The 18,919-nt window shown below is 46.5% G+C and overlaps 6 protein-coding genes across 8 annotated transcripts; 3 read left to right on the top strand and 3 right to left on the bottom strand.

Annotated features, from left to right (window-relative positions):
* Positions 1-557: 557 nt before the first annotated feature.
* Positions 558-2,813, bottom strand: LOC6608947 (serine palmitoyltransferase 1). Its single transcript, XM_002033625.2, has 6 exons — positions 2,724-2,813; positions 2,406-2,479; positions 1,844-2,343; positions 1,460-1,787; positions 1,039-1,404; positions 558-977 (listed from the first exon to the last, which is right to left on the bottom strand). Exons 2-6 carry the CDS (start codon positions 2,451-2,453, stop codon positions 813-815), a joined length of 1,407 nt encoding a protein of 468 aa, XP_002033661.1. The 5' UTR covers positions 2,454-2,479; positions 2,724-2,813; the 3' UTR covers positions 558-812.
* Positions 2,814-3,206: 393 nt separating this feature from the next.
* LOC6608946 (apolipoprotein D) lies at positions 3,207-7,233 on the top strand. Of its 2 annotated transcripts, none has more exons than XM_002033624.2 (5): positions 3,207-3,332; positions 4,589-4,800; positions 6,365-6,519; positions 6,576-6,648; positions 6,705-7,233. In XM_002033624.2, exons 2-5 carry the CDS (start codon positions 4,663-4,665, stop codon positions 6,975-6,977), a joined length of 639 nt encoding a protein of 212 aa, XP_002033660.1. In that variant the 5' UTR covers positions 3,207-3,332; positions 4,589-4,662; the 3' UTR covers positions 6,978-7,233. The 2 variants fall into 2 exon arrangements, with proteins under 2 accessions (XP_002033660.1, XP_032571688.1); XM_032715797.1 differs by having other exon boundaries at positions 3,217-3,413.
* A 65-nt stretch (positions 7,234-7,298) lies between these two features.
* Positions 7,299-7,842, top strand: LOC6608945. The gene has a single exon (XM_002033623.2). It carries the CDS (start codon positions 7,348-7,350, stop codon positions 7,726-7,728), a length of 381 nt encoding a protein of 126 aa, XP_002033659.1. The 5' UTR covers positions 7,299-7,347; the 3' UTR covers positions 7,729-7,842.
* On the bottom strand, positions 7,718-10,926 carry LOC6608944 (tyrosine-protein kinase transmembrane receptor Ror2). Its single transcript, XM_002033622.2, has 4 exons — positions 10,513-10,926; positions 10,178-10,457; positions 9,869-10,111; positions 7,718-9,809 (listed from the first exon to the last, which is right to left on the bottom strand). The coding sequence occupies exons 1-4, from the start codon at positions 10,879-10,881 to the stop codon at positions 8,527-8,529; spliced, it is 2,175 nt and encodes a 724-aa protein (XP_002033658.1). The 5' UTR covers positions 10,882-10,926; the 3' UTR covers positions 7,718-8,526.
* Positions 10,927-11,030: 104 nt separating this feature from the next.
* On the bottom strand, positions 11,031-12,581 carry LOC116800491. 2 transcript variants are annotated; one of them, XM_032715800.1, is made up of 3 exons: positions 12,329-12,581; positions 12,072-12,158; positions 11,031-11,439 (listed from the first exon to the last, which is right to left on the bottom strand). In XM_032715800.1, exons 1-3 carry the CDS (start codon positions 12,425-12,427, stop codon positions 11,254-11,256), a joined length of 372 nt encoding a protein of 123 aa, XP_032571691.1. In that variant the 5' UTR covers positions 12,428-12,581; the 3' UTR covers positions 11,031-11,253. The 2 variants fall into 2 exon arrangements, with proteins under 2 accessions (XP_032571691.1, XP_032571690.1); XM_032715799.1 differs by lacking the exon at positions 11,031-11,439 and adding an exon at positions 11,518-11,636.
* A 326-nt stretch (positions 12,582-12,907) lies between these two features.
* On the top strand, positions 12,908-18,792 carry LOC6608943 (tripeptidyl-peptidase 2). Its single transcript, XM_032715796.1, has 12 exons — positions 12,908-13,190; positions 13,378-13,714; positions 13,774-14,323; positions 14,571-15,125; positions 15,804-15,925; positions 15,981-16,137; positions 16,200-16,405; positions 16,464-16,627; positions 16,693-16,804; positions 16,865-17,860; positions 17,922-18,249; positions 18,309-18,792. Exons 1-12 carry the CDS (start codon positions 13,026-13,028, stop codon positions 18,679-18,681), a joined length of 4,065 nt encoding a protein of 1,354 aa, XP_032571687.1. The 5' UTR covers positions 12,908-13,025; the 3' UTR covers positions 18,682-18,792.
* The last annotated feature ends 127 nt before the right edge of the window (positions 18,793-18,919 follow it).

The raw sequence follows: 18,919 nt of genomic DNA, 5'->3' as shown, positions 1-18,919 counted from the left end.
ACAACAAAGCGAAAATTGCTGTAATTGCATGTTTTTGTCGCCAAATGTTGCGTATTCGCACTGATAGCACCGCACCCAAGTTCATAGTACGTATACGACCAATTGGCGCTGATTGCCGGCTGGCATATCGGCATCGAAATCAGAGCGCTATGTGCACAACATCATGATTTGGGGTCGTCGTTGTCAAGTTCATCAGTGAATCGAATGCACAAACATGGGTTTGAAAGTCGAAGGGTTATGATTATTATGAACACAGATTAGGTCGTCCCTCGGAAACAGCTCTGCTCCACTGGCAATCAAATCGTTTCAAAACAGTTTCATTCCAGCTCGATTACTCCAACTTTTAGTTATTATTAAGCGTGTGATGTGTATCTAAATTGTCATGCAAGAAAAATATAAATAATCTAGGTTACACAGAATGTTTCTATGTTTAAGTTGTTCCTGTAAGTGTTATCAAAAATGTTATCACACAATATCATATTCTTTATCATATTCAAAAACGTTCGCGATTTCGCAAGCGATAAGAATCAACAATAAAAGGGCGGGTAACTACCAAATAAACTTAATAGTTTTATTTAACCAGCTCTGTTATCTATAACGTATAATCTTTGAAAATTTTCCTAGACATAAAGTTTTCGTTAAAATGCAATCCAACAAAGGGCAAAGAGCAAGTGCAACGCTAGCTATTAACTTAAACAATTCATACTGGACTGGTCTTAAAGAAGTGATGGAAAAATGATGGGCCAGCAGGCCATAAAACTTAACAGTAAGGCCATTGTCGAAAGAACATCATTCCTTTTCAAGAACTAGGCTTATAGGACGGAGCTGGAAACACTCTCGATGACCTCAAACGCATTGTCTATATCCGCACTCTCCAGCAAACGGTTGACGGCAATGCGAATGCTGGGACGGACTGGTTGGCGTTCCCTGTTCTGCAGGTAGGCAGCCTGTACCACAGCCACTCCTCGGGCAATGCACTGGGTAAAGTGAGTAGAAATGTATAGTTTTCATAATTGCATGGGGGAATGAAAAGCCTACCTTATCAGCCAGCTCTGTTAGAAGTTTCAGTTCCTTGTCAAAGTTCTCGGCGGGCTGGGCCAGATACAAGTGCTTCACTGGCGACAGCTCATCGCCGCGCAGGGTCAGCTTGCTGAATCGCAAAAACTTCTGATGCAACGTCTTAGACTTTGCCTGCAGCTGCTCGAAGATTTGTGGTTCTCGCTCGAAACGATCCAACGCCGAAATAGCCGCCTGGGTGAGCATGGGCGGCAGGGAGGCCGAGAAGATGTAGCCCAAGCCAGAGAGGCGCTGGTGCTCGGCTATGAAGTGCGAGCCAACGCAGAAGCCTCCGACTGTTGCCATCGATCCCTCCATGCCGGCCGATATCAGATCGACTTCATCACGCTAAAAGAAAACCAGCAGATATAATTTTAGGATTCCTTTCCGGTTTACCACCTACATCGACATTAAAGTGCTCTGTAACTCCGTGACCACCCTGGCCCAATGTGCCAAAGGAGATACTTTCGTCGATGAACAAACGCAACTTGTACTTCTGACGCAAGGCCAACAGCTCGGGAAGCGGACAAATCTCGCCCGTATTCATATAGATACCCTCGGCGACGAGGAAACGACGTGTCTTAGCCGCCTTTTTCGGATTTTTCTGGTCTCGTTTTTCTTGCTCAATCAACAGACGTTCTAGATCCTCAACGTCGTTGTGCTTGAAGAAAACGATTGAGCTGCGTGAAGCATCCAGACCCTTCTGAATGGCAAAGTTGACAGCCTCATCCCTACAAATTAAAAGTCATTAGTGGCCAAACTGATCAGGTAAAGTAGGCAATCCCACACAAAGATAAGGTCGCCACGCTTGGCATATGCCGGAATGGCACTGGCCACGGTCGAGAAACCGTAGGAATAGACAATGGCCTCCTCCAGGCCCATGAACTTGGCAATACGATCCTCCAGGTCCAGATGCACGTCCATAGTGCCGTAAAAGCCCCGAGGTCCGCAAGATCCAACTCCGTACTTGCGCAGCGACTTGCAGGCCTTCTCCAGTATCTCCTGGTCCTCGAGGAAGCCAAGGTAGTTGTGTGAGCCCAGATTTAGGCAGTCGTGTCCATCGACCTTGATGCGCTTGCCCACCTTGGACTGCACAACGCGGGTGTGCAGCAGGGGATGATTGGGATCGGTGTCGGCCACCAAGGGCTCTGGTTCATAGTCCGCGATTATTCGGTCTTCCTCCTCCTTGGTCAGCTGGCGGCGACGACCACCCCCTCGCCTGTGGAGCAACAGCCAAATCACGGTTATGACCAGTAGGGTCTCCAAGACGAGAGCAAACGTGGGGGTCTGTGGAAAGAGTAGAAACTGGAGTAAGCTAAGTGTGGTGAATAAGTCCAATGTAAACTCACGTTTCGGAAAATACTGCCGATTTCGTTGAACAATTGGATGGCCACCATTTTGACAGTTTGGTTCCGTGCTCTTCCTGTGAAAAATCAATTGAAACCGCCTTAATTCCCTGAAGTTATGTGTCATCTAGACGACGCTTTCTTATCGCAGGTATGTCCCATACATATGTAGAATTGTAGCATACGACCATACGGTACGGAAATCTTTTGATTTGGGCGTGTATGCTGACATAGGCTAATTGCCAGTGGGCGAAATATGTGTAATCACGCCCTTCTCCGACATTTTTTTACATGTAATTTCCATTTAAATTGAGCACTCACCACAAAACTTGATTAACTATAGCAAAATGCGTGAAATATCTGCCGAAACAGCTGGATGAAAGAATGTACTAAAAAATACCAATACGCGGATATCTCTAAGATGTGCGACAAATTGGCGGCGATAGAGGTACAGTGGAATATGGAACTAGGGATTCAAAATATACAGCCTGTGTCCCGCCGGCCTGTCCAACCGACCAGTCCCACCGACCTATTTCGCTGTGTCCCGCCGAGCTGTCCCCTAACAACAAGATACAACAAATTGCAAGAGATTTTAAATTTTTATCAAAAATGACCTAAAGTTTATCAATATTTGTATGATATACTGAACTGAAATAAACTTGCTACGTAACGGTTCTTTTCTAGTAATCATTTCAAATATATGATCGATTACTATTTTATATCGATAGGCAGAGGAGCGATCCCAGTGTGACCGTGCGGTGTTAAATAACGAAATTGAATTCAATTCAAACCGCCGATCCGTTCAGTTTCAATTGAACTGTTGCTGCGATCGGGCGATCGATGTGAACGATCCGCGTTACTGGCGCCATATGAAATTCGAGTTCGCGAGATAAAAACCGCGAGAAGGCAAAGAACACCGCAAAAGCCGATGTAAACAAAGAGATATGGCTGATAGTTCTGCACTTTGCAAGACAACTTTATCAACTGACACGCGTATTGAAACGGATACTTGTATGTGCACAAAGTGAAATCAGTTGGACAACAAGAGTATTTTGCAATTGCCTTGGTTTATTTTCAGCCACTTGCGGCTGTCGTTTTCTGTGAAATTAACACTTTTTTCTATTGGCAGTGATGGGAAGTGTATATTTTGGCAGGTAGTCTAGGTACAACAATTCAGTCTAGGTACTGCGATTTAGTCTAGGTACACGAATTCAGTCTTTCTTGCAAATTAAATTTTTTAATGCATTGTAAATTTCATATAATTATTTACTATTTACCTATAACACTAATTCAATTAGACAAAAGGAAACACTTCTTTCAAAGTCTAGAATCTAAAATATACTTAATCATTTGTATCAAGTTACCATTTCGTCTTAAAATACAATATTATTAAATAATTGCCAAGTAATACTGTTACTAATGATCTATACCATGTAACTACCAACCAAAGTACCTTTCACATCACTATCTATCAATCAAATAGTTATAGGCCGTATTGCCCATGCGATAATGGCAAACCGAAGTAGCGAAAAGAAAAGCCACTTCCTATTTCTCTTGAACTTGATGCGCTCGAATGAAGCTACCATGTCTACATATATGCCCACTTTCGCAGATAAATCGAGCAATGCACCCGACTAACTCCATGACACAATTGATGCATCCCAGCGCTGTATTTCCTCGATTAGGTATTTTCGCTTTTACCCGCTTTTTGTTGCAATGCGCAATAAGTATCTCTTGGTGTGTGCGAAAATCGGTGGAGCAACCAGTTTTCGAGCTGCATTTTGACGTTGGCTTTTCTTTTACGTAACTCGCTGGCCGGGCACGAGCCAAAAACCAAAATAAATATCAATAATAAACGGCGCCGCGCCAACCCAGTTAGTGGTTTTCACTTCACTTCACCTCACATCACAACACTTCACTTCTTTTTCTTTGTGGGAGCTACCAATTCGGTCCGGCTTGCTCCACTAAGCCGGTAGCCAGCACGTTCCATTATCGCACACATCCCATCCGGAATACTAATGGACGGACATGGTGTACCTTTGAGGAAATGTATATGTAGTAGGTTCATGTCGATCCATAGTTCGTTGGCCAAGTGAACCCGTCGGAACGGAAATCATCGCTTTGTGCACAGCCAAGTTAAAACGGCCGAGTTCAATGGAAATTGCCTGATTTCGAATTCTACACAGTTTAGTTAGGTGCTGGAGTGCCGATTCTGCCGCCTAAAGTGCCAAATATTCAAAGTGAACTATAAAAAGCAACCATGATGAGTGGCCAGCCACTTGGCTCGAGGGTTTGGCTGTTGTCCGGAGTGCTATTAGTGACATTTGCTGGGACGGATGCCTACGGATTTGGACGTTGCCCGAATTATCCATCCATGCCAAAGTTTAACATGAGTCGGGTAAGTTAGTTGCTGGTTTTCTCATACTTACTCTACATACTCTAACTAAAATTTCAGCATATTTCGATCGCAATTTTATTAACAGCCTGTTTGGGTATTGTAAATATTCATACACACATTTGTTTGCGGTCTAGATATACATATTTGCAATGTACATTGGCTTTATTAAACCACCTTTCAAACCTGTTATTAAAGCCACAGATTATTGACCCAACTGAACCCAAATGCTTAAGTGTAATGTTCAGTACTAAGTAAACCAAGTTATTAGATTATACAGTATCTATGAGTATATGAGAACTGCTTGTCCTTACAACTATGAGATGCACTGTATAACTGGCCACTTATCGGCTATTGGCCATCGTCTTAAACGTGTCACATCTTCGATTAATTGGCACAAGGCGTCTGCCGCAGACGCAGACCCCTCTTTACATCTTGGGGATTGTGCAGATGATGAACTTGAACCAATTTAAGGCCAGCAAATCCGATCCGCCGTGTAAAATGCAAACCAGTTTTACAGAAGGAGGCGAGCGGCACAAAAGCTTTATGGCCTGCTGATGGTAAACAAGCCACTTATTTTATAAAGAAGTAAATCAACCAGTACCAATGCTGAGACATGGGCACGCCAAGGACAACAAAGTGCAATACAGTGGAACATCCCTGGTGCGCACATTTTGCTATTACAGCCAAGATTTCAATCAAATATTTATGGAATCATCTTGCCAAGACACAAATATGCCATCATAAATGTGAAACTAATGTTTCTCGTGCGAGAAAATTGGAAAATTGGTTTCAGGTGGCTGTAAAAAGATTGTTTAAAAGTATTTCTGAGAATGGAATGAAATGGACTTTGTTTAGTACTCATAAATGCATGTAGTTGTTTTAGCTATAAACGACCCGCTGTTGGTTTAGATACACTGTCGAGATCATGGACTAGAAAATTGGCACACTCACTTAAGCAGCTCAAATTAAATTGATTGAGCCTTGATTTGCATAAAAGATAATGCACCATAATTGCCCGGGTGAGGTGGAGGCATTGTCACTCACATTATGTGGGGCTGGCGACCTCCTCTCCACTTCCCCTGCCACTTCCAAATGGCACAACCATCCAATTGAGTTGTTGACAGGCGTGAATTAAGCCATTTGCCACCGGCCCCGCCCCCTAAGCGCACTTTTGACCCGGGGCAAAGACCTCGACTGGCCACCAGTGGCAATCTCCGATCCGATGCGGCGCCCTCCGCCGACTTTGAACTGCAAGATGGGCAGCGCCAGCAGCCACAAGCGAGTCCATAACCAGTTTCCAAAATGTTTACGTTTTACGCATTGTTTGCGCTAAGTGGCATTTTGATTAGTAACCCAGTTAAGTGTTACTTGGCCGAGAGAAACGCTGCGTGACAAAGGTTTTGGATTTCATATTGATGGTTATCAGATTGTTCTAGTTCCAATCTTTCCAGATGCCACTTTTCGATGAAGTACTTGGAAAATCGAGAAACAACTTACTTAAGAGCCCAAAAAACATGTTGATAAAGAAGTAATAATAAACGGATGTAATCTCATTATCTTGTAGGTCCTTGGACACTGGTACGAGGTAGAGCGCTCTTTTTATCTTCCGGAAATCGCATCCGGGTGCACCACCTTTCAGTTTGAGCCGTACAACAAGGGCGAACAATCCAAGTTTTCCAATTTCAAGCTGGCTGTGGCCATTAAAAACATAAATCGCATGTATGTCAAACTTATCTATTAATATATTATGTGTTTGAAGTCTTTGTGCTTTTTAGAACTGGTAACCCGAACGTAAACATTGGCTATGCAACGCCAGAAAACAGCCGATCCTCCATCATGGACTTTAAGGTAGCCACAATAAATAATATTAATAGCACTCAATAAACACAATTAATATTTCCTAGTTTACCACCCGATTTCCGGACGTAATTGCCCGACTGCTGCCAGGTTCCGGAAAGTACCAGGTGCTCTACACGGACTACGAGAACTTCGCCATCTTGTGGTCCTGCGGCAGCATCGGCTCACTGGGTCACTCCGATCAGATCTGGATTCTTGGACGTGATCGGGACTTCGAGGTGGATGTCCGCTCCAAAGTTTACGATGTGTTGAAGCGACTCTCTCTGGATCCGGAAAGGCTGATCATCAGCAAAAACAAACAATGCCCCGAGGCGCTGTAGGAGGCTCCTCCAGCGGCTCATCCCCCATCTATATGTATAAGTTCATTCGGTTAAGGAACAAATTACATTTGATGCCTAATCATTTAGGCTGCTGTGATATCGAGGAGTGTGAATCGGCGGAGAGAGGCGAAGCAACGCAAATACAGAGACAAACAAGAGTAACTCGATCGGGATTTTCAATACATGAACTCATGCCCGCATTGCCAATTAACGCGGGTGTCCTAATTAATTTGCAATAAATAGAATTTTCCAGTCATCGGAACTTAGTCGTGATTTACCAACGGATTGAAAAGGTTCTGGCCGGATAAGATGTCCCGAGTGTGGATTTTGTTTTGTCTGATTTTCCTTGTGGCCCAGGTTCAGATCTCCAATGCGAGAGGAGGTGGAGGCGGAGGAGGACACGGTGGAGGCGGTCATGCTGGAGGTTTCGGAGGTGGAGGTCGAGGAGGCGGATTCGGAGGAGGGAGAGGTGGTTTCGGTAGAGGCGGATTTGGAGGACGTGGTCCAGGATTCGGTCGTGGCGGCTTCGGAGGACCAGGTCGCGGAGGCTTTAGAGGAGGTGGCTTTAGAGGCTTCGGAGGATATGGCGGATATGCCCGATATGGCGGATATGCCCGATATGGCGGCTATGCTGGATACGCGGGAGTTCTTCCGGTGCCTCTGCCCGTACCTTATCCCGCAACCTATAATCGCTGCTACTACGATAACTACTATTATAATTACTACTACTGCTGATATGATACGGTTATAGATGGTTTATTTATACAAATTACAATCAACACGTTGCTTTAGTTACAAAGATTATGTAAAGTTACCCAGAAATTCGGGCTGTAGACAGTTCTCTAAATATTCCATATCTCATTTATCTTATTGTTTTGATGGTCTCCGGTGTCTGGTTCCTGTTTGTCCACCCAGTGATCAGCGATCAGCGATCTTTGTGGAGTGCGACTGCGATGGCAGTGCTTAAGCCTAGTCAAAAATATTCCCATTAAAATGCAATCTACATATGCGCATATATATAAACTTAATCTACAGACTAGATATGGATACGAGACGTTGATGATGCGTTCGTTGTGGCAGACTATTCGATCGAGATCGAGAGATCAGAGGGTATAAGTGTATCAAAATAGTTTCTGTATCGATTAAAGAAAGTTATGTAAGGAAGCATCGAATGAAAGACTTGGTAACGGAGCGATCTCTTAAATATATGGAGCTGTCATTTATACTAACTTAATCACAAACCTGTTGCCCCTCTGATCTCACCTTGTGCAAAATTCAATTCAGTATGCATAAGAGATGGGGATTCAAAAAAGATAGTCTAGGAATGCCACCGTTATGCAATTCAGAACTATTTTGTATGTCCTAAAAAAATCGGCAAATATACTAAAGATCCAAAAGCTTATTATCAAGTTTTAAGATGGTAGCATTCCCTTCTATTCTTTTGTCACCCAACCTGGCGAATTCATGCGCTTCTATTGCTTGCCCCCAAGGACAACGGACGATCGTTCTGTTCGACAAGGATTACTTCATTCACTTCTCCGGCAATCCCCTAGAGCATTGCCTTGCACTCGCTCTCGACGATGCTGTGCTGGATGCAGTGGTTGATCTCAGCGAAGCCAGGTCGCTCACTGGGCTTGCGGTTCCAGCAGCGGCGCATCAGCGCATAGACGGAGAGCGGCGTGTTGTCCGGACAGCCGAGTACGTTGCCCTCCTTTATGTATTTGATCACCTCCTCGTGGGTTAGCCCGAAGTAGGGCTGCAAGGCGAAGGAGAAGATCTCCCACAGGCAGATGCCGTAGGCCCACACATCCGACTCCAGCGAAAACTTGTTGTAGAGGATGCTCTCAAGCGGCATCCAGCGGATTGGGATGAAGTCGTTCTCATCGCCTTTGTAATAGTCCTGCAGATAGATCTTGTGCGAGAGCCCAAAGTCGGCGATCTTCACCGCCATGTGCTCGTTGATCAGGCAATTCCGTGTGGCCAAATCCCGGTGGACGAACTTTCTCTCCGAAAGATACAGCATTCCCGCTGCAATGTTGGCCGCCATCTGCAGCAGATGTAGCTCGTTCAACTGCAGACGATCCCGAGTCGGCGCCTGGTGGGTGGCATATGGGGAGCAGGCGCGTAAGAACTCGCTCAGATCGCCAGGAGCCATATACTCGAAGAGCAGGCACATGGGTCTGCCCAAGGCGCACACCCCCAGCAGCCTCACGATATTGGGATGATCGAACTCGGCCAGCAAACAGGCCTCACGCTCGAAATCCATCTGCATCTGGTCGCTGGCGTCGTCCTTTAGCATCTTAACAGCGACTAGGAGATCTTCCTGATCGGGAACAAGTCCGGGAGCCCTGGCCTGGAAGACGCGACCGAAGGCTCCTTGACCCAATGACCTCACATACACTATATCCCCACGTGGGTACTCCAACTTCTCCAGGCGGGCATTCGGTTTCGTGCCCTTCGGATCTGACACATTGTTCACCGTAGTAAGTGCCACGCAATTGCTGTGAATCGTGGCCGTGCTCCTAATGGTGCCCCATTTTGCCAAAGTATTCGTGTTTCCATTGCCTCCGAGGGTTTCTCTACTGGTGTTCAGATTTCCACCACACTCTCCTCCTCCGCGCATGGAAACACTGCACTCTGCAGTGGCTGCTCCCGCAGGCTGGGAGTAATCCTTGTGCTTGGACAGCTTATAGACAAGCAAGATCATCAAGTGCAGGGTTACAATGGCCACGAAACCTATTCCAGCCAAGAGAAAAATCATCGATGGCGTGAAAAACTTCTCCATCTTGATGGGGGTGTTCAAATCGCCAGCATTGGGGTCCACATAATCAGCTAAAACAGAAGTGGGAGAATTATATAAAGTAAAAGAGCAAAAAAAGATATGATCTTACGACACATGGGTATATCGCAGTGCTGCCAGCGCACTGATTCATCCACAGTGTAGCACCAGGGATGCGGCTCCTCGCCGCCAGCATTGCGGCAATAGTTTTCGCCCTCCAGGAGCTGATGGAAGACCAGTGGTGGCTGGAAGTGCTTGTGCGGGTACTGAGTGTCCCAGCGCTGGCAGGGAATGCCCGACTTGGACACGTTCATTGTGCCCATGTAAAAGCGTCCGTTTCCATTGCGGCAATCGTCTGTGAAGAAAAGGGATTCTAGCAATTGAAAGACCTCCTTGTGGGTTTCAGATAATGATGACTTACAGCTCACTTCGGACTCCTTGAGTTCGGTTAGACCGATGTAGGAGCAGTTGGGTCGCCGCATGGAAGCGTTGTAGTGCGGCAAGGAGGAGCAGTTGGGTAGCCGGAAGTGGCCGCGGCTCTTAATGAACATGTTTCGCTCCTTCTTCTCCTCGATGAGCACCCAGTCGTTGTAGCAGAACTGTAGATGCGTGGCCTGGCAATCCTCGAAGCATAGAGGAGCCTTTACCGCTCGACCGCCCTCCATGTGGCAGTTGGGAAACGCATAGGCGCAAAGCATTTTCTGTAGCGAAAAGAGATTAAAAGTGTGATCTCTAGATGTATCAATCGAAGCTCACCTCGGCTGCCTCGCGACACAGACCCGATAGATCGGAGATCAGCTCGTCCCAGAGCGCCGTAGTCACCTGCTCATTTTTCCAACCGCCAGTGGGATCCTCCAGACTGTACCACACCTGGCCGGTGAGGTACTCCTTGCACACCTTGCCGCTGTACGGAGCGCAGTAGCCGTTCTCCTCCCGCTCGCGCTCGTGATGCCGCTGGTGGTGGCGCCGGGTGACGGGCTCCTCGATGGCGTTCAGGGAGTTCGCGTGCGTGGCGCTGGCAAAGAGGAACACGCACAGCCCCAGGACAGCCAAATTGTCCCCCCATTTCAGCCCCATTCCCCGGAGCACCCGCTCACACACCCCCACCCATTGCCCGGCAGCCATGGCTGTGTTTTGTGTATATGCCTTGTTTAGCGAACCGTTTCCAAGCTAAATCCTTGCGGGCACTCATAAACTAAGGCATTTTACCGCCTTACACCACAATATTTAATCTTCCCGAATTCTAAAATAGTTTTTAAGAATTAAACTCGAAGTTAGTCTGCAGGATATTTGTTTATTTTCGCGCTCACAGCTCGACGACGCCTTTTCACCGAATACCACACAAAGCTGACGACGGGATGTTTCGCCACCCGTACTTCTCCCTTAGGGGTGGTTTCCTGTCACGAGCACAGGGTTGCTAAATGCGCGGCAAAGGCGGACGAGAGTCCTGTGCTCGGCTTGGGAGCACAACTGGCGAAATGTTTGTTTTTATTGATACTAATTTTTCTTCGGCTTCTCCTCCTCCTTCAGATGTTTCTCCCTGAGCTTTTCCTCCTTCTTCAGCTGTTTCTCCCTTAACTTCCGCTCTTTCTCCCGCTTCTTCACGATTGCGGGATCATCGCTGTCCTCATAGGGGTCCTTCTCCTCCTTCTTCTCCTCTTCATCGGGAATTTGTTCAAGACCCTATATAGAGAAAGAAGCTTTACACCTGGGCAAGCAACAAAATCTGTGAGGAACTACAGGAGAAACCAAAGACGACCATTTCAACTATCACTTCCGAACTGCACGTTTCGTTTATTCACTTTTGCACTTAAGCTTAAACGGAAAACTTTACTTAATTAAATTTAGTTCGTTTTCTCATCCGGTATGGCATCCAGACCCTGCAAGAAGATTGGTTCGGTTCTTTGTAAATGATTTAAGTTTATAAAACTCTTGTAATGGGCGTGCAAAAATGGATGCTATGAATTGGTAGAAAATAAAGTAACATTCAAGTACCGTCACCAATGATCAATAAACCATATAAAAGAAATTAACAAAGAAACCCAAGTTTTTAAATACAATTACCTTATAATATAGAAAACTTTAAAACTAAGTTTTTATTAGTGAAGAAAGCAAGTTAATAACACCATTAAGAATCTATTCAACATACTTCAGAGAAAAACAAACAAACAACGAAACTAAAATGAGCGTGCATATTAATGGAGTGAGTGCTGTGAGATAACAAAACTGCTGCCAAAAATAGTGTAAAAACGTGATGGTTTGCCTGCTGCACAAAAATCAGTTGTAGGCAGGCCAGACTATAGCACACCACTTACGTTCATCTTGTAGGGATTGTCGGTCAGTCGGAAATCGCGCTGGTACATAACTCGGCTGAAACGCTCGTCCATGTTGCGCCGGAAAGCCTGTGAAGCAAACGATTAGCAAACAATTAGAAACTCCGTAGTGTTCCGTCGAACTAGTTGTGAAAAGCAGGCGGTTAAATAATGTTTAACAGATTACGATTGGTGCACAAACAGCTGCGGTTATATAAGAATTTCGAGCTGCTGGGCCAGAAGGCCAGCGTCGGACTCACATTGCCGATCGTCAGCTTGTCCAGGCCGTACATGGCGTATATGGGCACCGAGAGGAGCGTGGTGATGATCACCGCACCAGGTAGGATTTCGAACCACATATTGTCAATAGAAATATATTGTTATGATATTTTCTGCAAGACGACACCCAGTGTGACCGTGGATAGTCCGTTCCAATATACAGGTAGCCCTACAAAATATACCAAAAACTTGAATGTTAAACTAGAGTTGGGCCAGTAACGATAAAACGATAAGAAAGTAACGGTGACTGAGTTCTATTCTGCTACTGCGTTTAGAAAAACGTCAATGTTGATTTGAAAATAGTTTTTTACCAATAGTTGGTTTAAATAATTTGTAAACTAAAAATGAATAGATCTGAAAAGCCCTAAACTTGTATTTCCACATAGACTATGGGAATCTGATATATATACAAAATATTGATTATCAATTTCAAAGCTCGAAAGTATACACAAAAAAAATTCCAGTGTAAGGCTGTGTGACCGTTGTGCGCTCGAATTGGATTGGTATTTTTCCCAATACACTTGCCGTACATCCAGCTGGACCATTTTTTTGCACTCAGATCTTGGTCTTATTCTTCATTGAACAGCAACGAAGGAATTCGCAGAGAGTTCTGAGCGCAGCAATATCAGCAAGAACACTACCAACAAAGAGCAGAGCGACAAATCAGCGGAGAGCAGGATGGCCACCAGCGGTATTGTCGAGTCATTTCCCACGGGCGCACTGGTTCCCAAGGCGGAGACGGGAGTTCTGAACTTCCTGCAGAAGTACCCGGATTACGATGGACGCGACGTCACCATAGCCATCTTCGATTCCGGCGTCGATCCCCGGGCAACGGGACTGGAGGTGAGTTGGCACTTTTTGCACTGTCCATACCGGTTACAAAGAACTTGTACTGGTGATTCTAGTAATATTTACAATGTTTCGCCTTACCTATTTTATTATGATTTATTCCTTCTACTATGTCTCGACTTTTTCTTACACCCTTTACTCATTATAACCGATCCAATTTCAACCTGCTTCTCCGCAACAGACGCTGTGCGATGGAAAGACTGTTAAAGTAATAGAGCGGTACGACTGCTCCGGATGCGGCGACGTGGACATGAAGAAGAAGGTGATGCCGGATGAGAACGGCAACATAAAGGGCCTGTCCGGAAACTCGCTTAAGCTGAGTCCGGAGCTGATGGCTCTGAACACAGATCCAGAGAAGGCGGTGCGGGTGGGCCTCAAGAGCTTCAGCGATTTGTTGCCCTCCAAGGTGCGGAACAATATTGTGGCCCAGGCCAAGCTGAAGCACTGGGACAAGCCGCATAAGACGGCCACTGCAAACGCCAGCCGCAAGATTGTTGAATTCGAGTCACAAAATCCAGGTGAGCTAAGTGATTTATTACTTGGGGCAAAATGACAAACAACGTATGTATCTTTGCAGGAGAAGCCTCAAAACTGCCCTGGGATAAGAAGATATTGAAAGAGAATCTAGACTTTGAGCTGGAGATGTTGAATAGCTACGAGAAGGTGTACGGCGACATTAAGACCTCCTACGACTGCATCCTTTTTCCCACGGCCGACGGCTGGCTGACAATCGTCGACACCACGGAGCAGGGCGATCTGGATCAGGCTCTGCGCATTGGCGAGTACTCGCGAACGCACGAGACCCGCAATGTGGACGACTTTCTTTCCATATCGGTGAACATCCACGACGAGGGCAACGTACTGGAGGTGGTCGGCATGAGTTCACCCCACGGCACCCACGTATCTTCTATTGCCAGCGGCAACCATAGCTCCCGAGACGTGGATGGCGTGGCGCCGAATGCTAAGATCGTGTCGATGACCATCGGTGATGGTCGACTTGGGTCTATGGAGACCGGCACGGCACTAGTGCGTGCCATGACCAAGGTCATGGAACTATGTCGCGATGGCAGACGGATCGATGTGATCAACATGAGCTATGGCGAGCACGCCAATTGGTCGAATTCTGGGTAAGCAAGTGCGAAAGGCCGGCGAAACTAATCCCAAAGTTGGTGATGTCTTTTAGTGGGTCTGGGTCGGATGAAATGCGTCGCAGAAGAAAGAAGATGTGTGCGTCTAGGTAAATTCCCTGCGAAATCCAAATATTCACACACTCCAATCCTCTTGTCTCCGACACGTTCCAGCCGACACACACCTAACTGATAACCATCAAAAGTCATGAAAAGAGACCTAATCTATATCTCTAATCTCTTGCAGCCGCATTGGGGAGCTCATGAACGAGGTTGTCAACAAGTATGGCGTGGTGTGGGTGGCATCGGCCGGCAACCATGGTCCGGCACTTTGCACTGTGGGTACTCCGCCGGACATCAGCCAGCCCAGTTTGATCGGCGTGGGCGCGTACGTATCACCCCAAATGATGGAGGCCGAGTATGCGATGCGAGAGAAGCTGCCCGGCAACGTGTACACCTGGACATCGCGAGATCCCTGCATCGACGGAGGTCAGGGCGTGACCGTGTGCGCTCCGGGCGGAGCCATTGCGTCCGTGCCCCAGTTTACTATGAGCAAGTCCCAGCTAATGAACGGTACCAGCATGGCGGCACCTCACGTCGCCGGCGCCGTGGCGCTGCTCATCTCCGGTCTGAAGCAACAGAACATCGAGTATTCGCCGTACAGTATTAAGCGGGCGATCAGCGTCACTGCCACCAAGTTGGGCTATGTGGATCCCTTTGCTCAGGGCCATGGCTTGCTCAATGTCGAGAAGGCATTCGAGCATTTGACAGAGCACCGCCAGTCCAAGGATAATATGCTCAGGTGAGTGCTGCGGACCGCCAGTCAGAAGATTTAAACAAAAAATGTTTTGCCAAACCGATGTAATTACTTGACGTTTATAAGCAGCCTAAATCAAATCAACAATTAGATACAATCGAAATTATACCGGTTATTATTTCGGGTTAAATCTATTAAATCGAATAATTTTAAATGCCTAGAGGCAGCGAAGTCTTATATGACAAATGATAGTCATACTTTCTGGTTTTTTATACCGGTTACTCGTGTAGAGTGAAAAGGTATACTAGATTCGTTCAAAAGTATGTAACAGGCAGAAGGAAGCGTTTCCGACCATACAAAGTGAATATATTCTTGATCAGGATCAATAGCCGAGTTGATCTGGTCATGACCGTCTGTCCGTATGAACGTCGAGATCTCAGAAGCTATAAAAGCTAGAGGGTTGGGATTCAGCATACAGATTCTGGATGCATAAACGCAGCGCAAGTTTGTTTTAACTTTTAAACAAAAAATTATGCAATTTCGCGTTCGCACTAACACTAGCTGACTAACGGGTATCTGAGCTCGATCATAGCATCCTCTCTTGTTTTATAATTTAATAGGTATCTGCTGATATCGTTAAGCTGACCGAATAATAGATAATTCTACAAGCAGTTTTGTGAAATTCCAACCAAATAATAAATTCCTTTGGCTTTAATCCTTTAGGTTCTCAGTGCGCGTGGGCAACAACGCAGCCAAGGGAATTCATTTGCGTCAGGGCGTACAACGTAACTTCGTCGATTACAACGTTTTTATAGAGCCTATCTTCTACAATGACAAGGAGGCGGGTAAGTAGAGACTATGGATCACCCAGTTCCAGCTTTTACCGTTCGATTTTCACAGATCCAAAGGACAAGTTTAACTTCAATGTACGGCTTAATCTGATTGCCTCGCAACCGTGGGTGCAGTGTGGAGCTTTCTTGGATCTCAGCTATGGCACCCGCTCCATTGCCGTGCGCGTCGATCCCACTGGACTCCAGCCAGGCGTTCACAGCGCTGTGTAAGAAGCTCTCAAGCCAAAAACGCTTCCCCTTCTAATCTGATTTAACATAAATTAACCAGGATTCGGGCTTACGACACTGACTGCGTGCAGAAGGGCTCTCTCTTTGAGATTCCTGTCACGGTGGTGCAGCCCCATGTGCTGGAGTCGGATCAGAACACGCCCGTCTTCGAACCCGCCTCTTCCAAGGGAGACAACAGCGTGGAGTTTCAGCCAAACACCATTCAAAGAGACTTCATTCTGGTGCCAGAACGTGCTACTTGGGCGGGTAAGTGTTATTCCCTGAAATATGTTCACAAAGTAAGTCACACTTCATCCTTATGCAGAGCTGCGTATGCGTATCACCGATCCCAATCGTGGCAAGGACATTGGAAAGTTCTTTGTACACACGAACCAACTTCTTCCCAAGCAATCCTGTCGTAAGCTTGAGACTATGAAGATCGTATCTGTTGGCTCGGAAAACGAATCTGTAATGGCTTTTAAAGTTAAGGTTGGTAAATCGATTGAAACCTTTCCAAGTCATTATACTGATTAAAACCCACATTCGTATGACAGTCTGGCAGGATTCTGGAGCTATGCATTGCCAAGTACTGGTCCAACTACGGCCAGAGTCACCTGAAGTACAGCTTGCGTTTCCGCGGCGTGGAAGCGCACAATCCCAATGCCTGTAAGTTATTTGTAAAATGGTAATAGGTTTTGTTAAACTAAAGAAACCATTATTTTGTAGACGTCATGCATGCGGGCAGGGGAATTCATAAGCTGGAGATCGAGGCCCTGGTTGCCGAGGATGTGCAGCCCCAGCTACAGCTTAAGAATGCCGAAGTGGTGCTAAAACCGACCGAGGCCAAGATCTCGCCGCTAAGCGCCACCCGAGACGTCATCCCAGATGGACGTCAGGTGTATCAGAACCTGCTGACCTTTAACTTGAACGTGGCCAAGGCCGCAGATGTGTCTATATACGCACCGATCTTCAACGACTTGTTGTATGAAGCGGAGTTTGAGTCACAGATGTGGATGCTTTTTGATGCAAACAAGGCCCTGGTGGCCACCGGCGATGCCCACTCCCACACATCGTTCACAAAGCTCGATAAGGGCGAATACACAATTAGACTGCAGGTGCGTCACGAGAAGCGCGACCTGCTGGAGAAGATCTCGGAGGCAAATCTGGTGGCCTCATTCAAGCTGACTAACCCGCTCACCCTTGATTTCTACGAGAACTATAATCAGTGCATCGTGGGATGTCGTAAGTACGTCTCAAGTCCGCTAAGGCTGTCCACTCGGGTGCTGTATATCGCTCCTATTACTCAAGAGCGACTTACCAAGGCCAATCTGCCCGCTCAATGCGCCTGGCTGAGCGGCAATCTGGTATTCCCGCAAGATGAGGTCGGACGGCGCGTGGCTCAGCATCCGTTTACTTACATCCTCAATCCCGCCGAGAAAAAGGCACACACGAATGGCTCGAGCAACGGTTCCAGCGCTGCAGGATCCACAGCTACAGCAGCTGCTGTCACCACTGCTAATGGCGTAAAACCGAAAGCTCCGGCGACTCCACAAGCGGCCACCTCGGTGACCAATCCTGCGGCCGGCGATGGAATTTCTGTTCAGAACGACCCTCCTGTGGACAGCACAGGCAGTCCCGCCTCACCCAAAAAGGGCAAGGCCAATGCCGACGACTATGCCGAAAGTTTTCGCGACTTCCAATGCTCGCAGATTGTCAAGTGTGGTAGGATTTTAAAAAATAGAGCACTGTTTTCTGATTAGTTTAACATGCGATCTTCTTACAGAACTGGAAATGGCAGAGAAAATCTATAATGATGTGGTTGCTACCCATCCCAAGCATTTGCAAGCAAACCTGCTACTTATCCAGAACATCGAGTCCAATCAGCTGAAGCTGCAACTGCCGCTGACCTTCGTCAATGCTCAAAAGACATCGCCACCAGAAGCAGGCGAGAGCGCCGACAAGCAAAAGGAGGATCAAAAGAAACTACGAAGCGCCCTGGAGCGCATTGTTAAGCTGGCCGACAAAGTGATCCAGGAGACCGATGCTGAGGCACTACTCTCCTACTACGGTCTAAAGAACGACACTCGTGCCGATGCAGCCAAGATAAAGACGTATGTTGTGTAATTGGGTTAGGCATTGCAGTCCAGAAATGAATCCTTCTCTTCTTTAGTAACATGGACAAACAGAAAAACACTCTCATTGAGGCGCTATGCAAGAAGGGCATTGCTGTGGCCAAGCTGGCTGTTTTGGACGACTGCATCAAGGATAGCCTGGCTGAGATCAACGATCTGTATACCGAGATTATCAAGTTCGTGGACGCCAACGACTCCAAGGCCATCCAGTTCGCCCTGTGGCACGCCTATGCCCATGGCCACTACGGTCGCATGTACAAGTACGTGGTGAAGCTGATCGAGGAGAAGCGCACCCGCGATCAGTTCGTGGAGCTGGCGGCCATCAACGGCGCCCTGGGTCACGAGCACATCCGTACTGTCATTAACCGTATGATGGTCACTGCCTTTCCCAGCAGCTTCCGTTTGTTCTGAGCACTTTCCGACAGAATACGCAACAAATATTCACGCTTCGAAGCGATCATTGTTTTTTATAACTAATGTAATCCATATTTATATGAATAAATGCTATTAACTGAAATTCAATATTGTAGGTCATTTAAACTAAATTATTAAATTTAACTAAGATTAATGATCGATTCCCCGGTTAGAAAATAAGAAATTTTATTAAGTAATGAAATTTAAAATCCCGCCAAGCCGTTACAAAGTCGAG

This window comes from Drosophila sechellia, chromosome 2R (genome assembly GCF_004382195.2).
Source record: "Drosophila sechellia strain sech25 chromosome 2R, ASM438219v1, whole genome shotgun sequence".
NCBI classification, from domain to species: domain Eukaryota; kingdom Metazoa; phylum Arthropoda; class Insecta; order Diptera; family Drosophilidae; genus Drosophila; species Drosophila sechellia.
Note: the sequence above shows the minus strand (reverse complement) of the source record. Positions and strands in the feature narration are given on the sequence as shown.

Coding starts and splice junctions, on each gene's coding strand:
- LOC6608947 (XM_002033625.2), bottom strand. CDS start 2,453: ATGGTGGCCATCCAATTGTTCAACGAAATCGGCAGTATTTTCCGAAAC. Junction 1,788..1,843: donor CGTGGCGACCTTATCTTTGT/GTGGGATTGCCT, acceptor TTTAATTTGTAG/GGATGAGGCTGTCAACTTTG. Junction 978..1,038: donor TAACAGAGCTGGCTGATAAG/GTAGGCTTTTCA, acceptor CACTTTACCCAG/TGCATTGCCCGAGGAGTGGC.
- LOC6608946 (XM_002033624.2), top strand. CDS start 4,663: ATGATGAGTGGCCAGCCACTTGGCTCGAGGGTTTGGCTGTTGTCCGGA. Junction 4,801..6,364: donor CAAAGTTTAACATGAGTCGG/GTAAGTTAGTTG, acceptor ATTATCTTGTAG/GTCCTTGGACACTGGTACGA. Junction 6,520..6,575: donor ATTAAAAACATAAATCGCAT/GTATGTCAAACT, acceptor TGTGCTTTTTAG/AACTGGTAACCCGAACGTAA.
- LOC6608945 (XM_002033623.2), top strand. CDS start 7,348: ATGCGAGAGGAGGTGGAGGCGGAGGAGGACACGGTGGAGGCGGTCATG.
- LOC6608944 (XM_002033622.2), bottom strand. CDS start 10,881: ATGGCTGCCGGGCAATGGGTGGGGGTGTGTGAGCGGGTGCTCCGGGGA. Junction 10,458..10,512: donor TGTGTCGCGAGGCAGCCGAG/GTGAGCTTCGAT, acceptor TTTTCGCTACAG/AAAATGCTTTGCGCCTATGC. Junction 10,112..10,177: donor CAAGGAGTCCGAAGTGAGCT/GTAAGTCATCAT, acceptor TTTTCTTCACAG/ACGATTGCCGCAATGGAAAC.
- LOC116800491 (XM_032715800.1), bottom strand. CDS start 12,427: ATGTGGTTCGAAATCCTACCTGGTGCGGTGATCATCACCACGCTCCTC. Junction 12,159..12,328: donor ACAAGCTGACGATCGGCAAT/GTGAGTCCGACG, acceptor TTTGCTTCACAG/GCTTTCCGGCGCAACATGGA. Junction 11,440..12,071: donor ACAATCCCTACAAGATGAAC/GTAAGTGGTGTG, acceptor TTCTCTATATAG/GGTCTTGAACAAATTCCCGA.
- LOC6608943 (XM_032715796.1), top strand. CDS start 13,026: ATGGCCACCAGCGGTATTGTCGAGTCATTTCCCACGGGCGCACTGGTT. Junction 13,191..13,377: donor CCCGGGCAACGGGACTGGAG/GTGAGTTGGCAC, acceptor TCTCCGCAACAG/ACGCTGTGCGATGGAAAGAC. Junction 16,406..16,463: donor AGAACGTGCTACTTGGGCGG/GTAAGTGTTATT, acceptor ATCCTTATGCAG/AGCTGCGTATGCGTATCACC.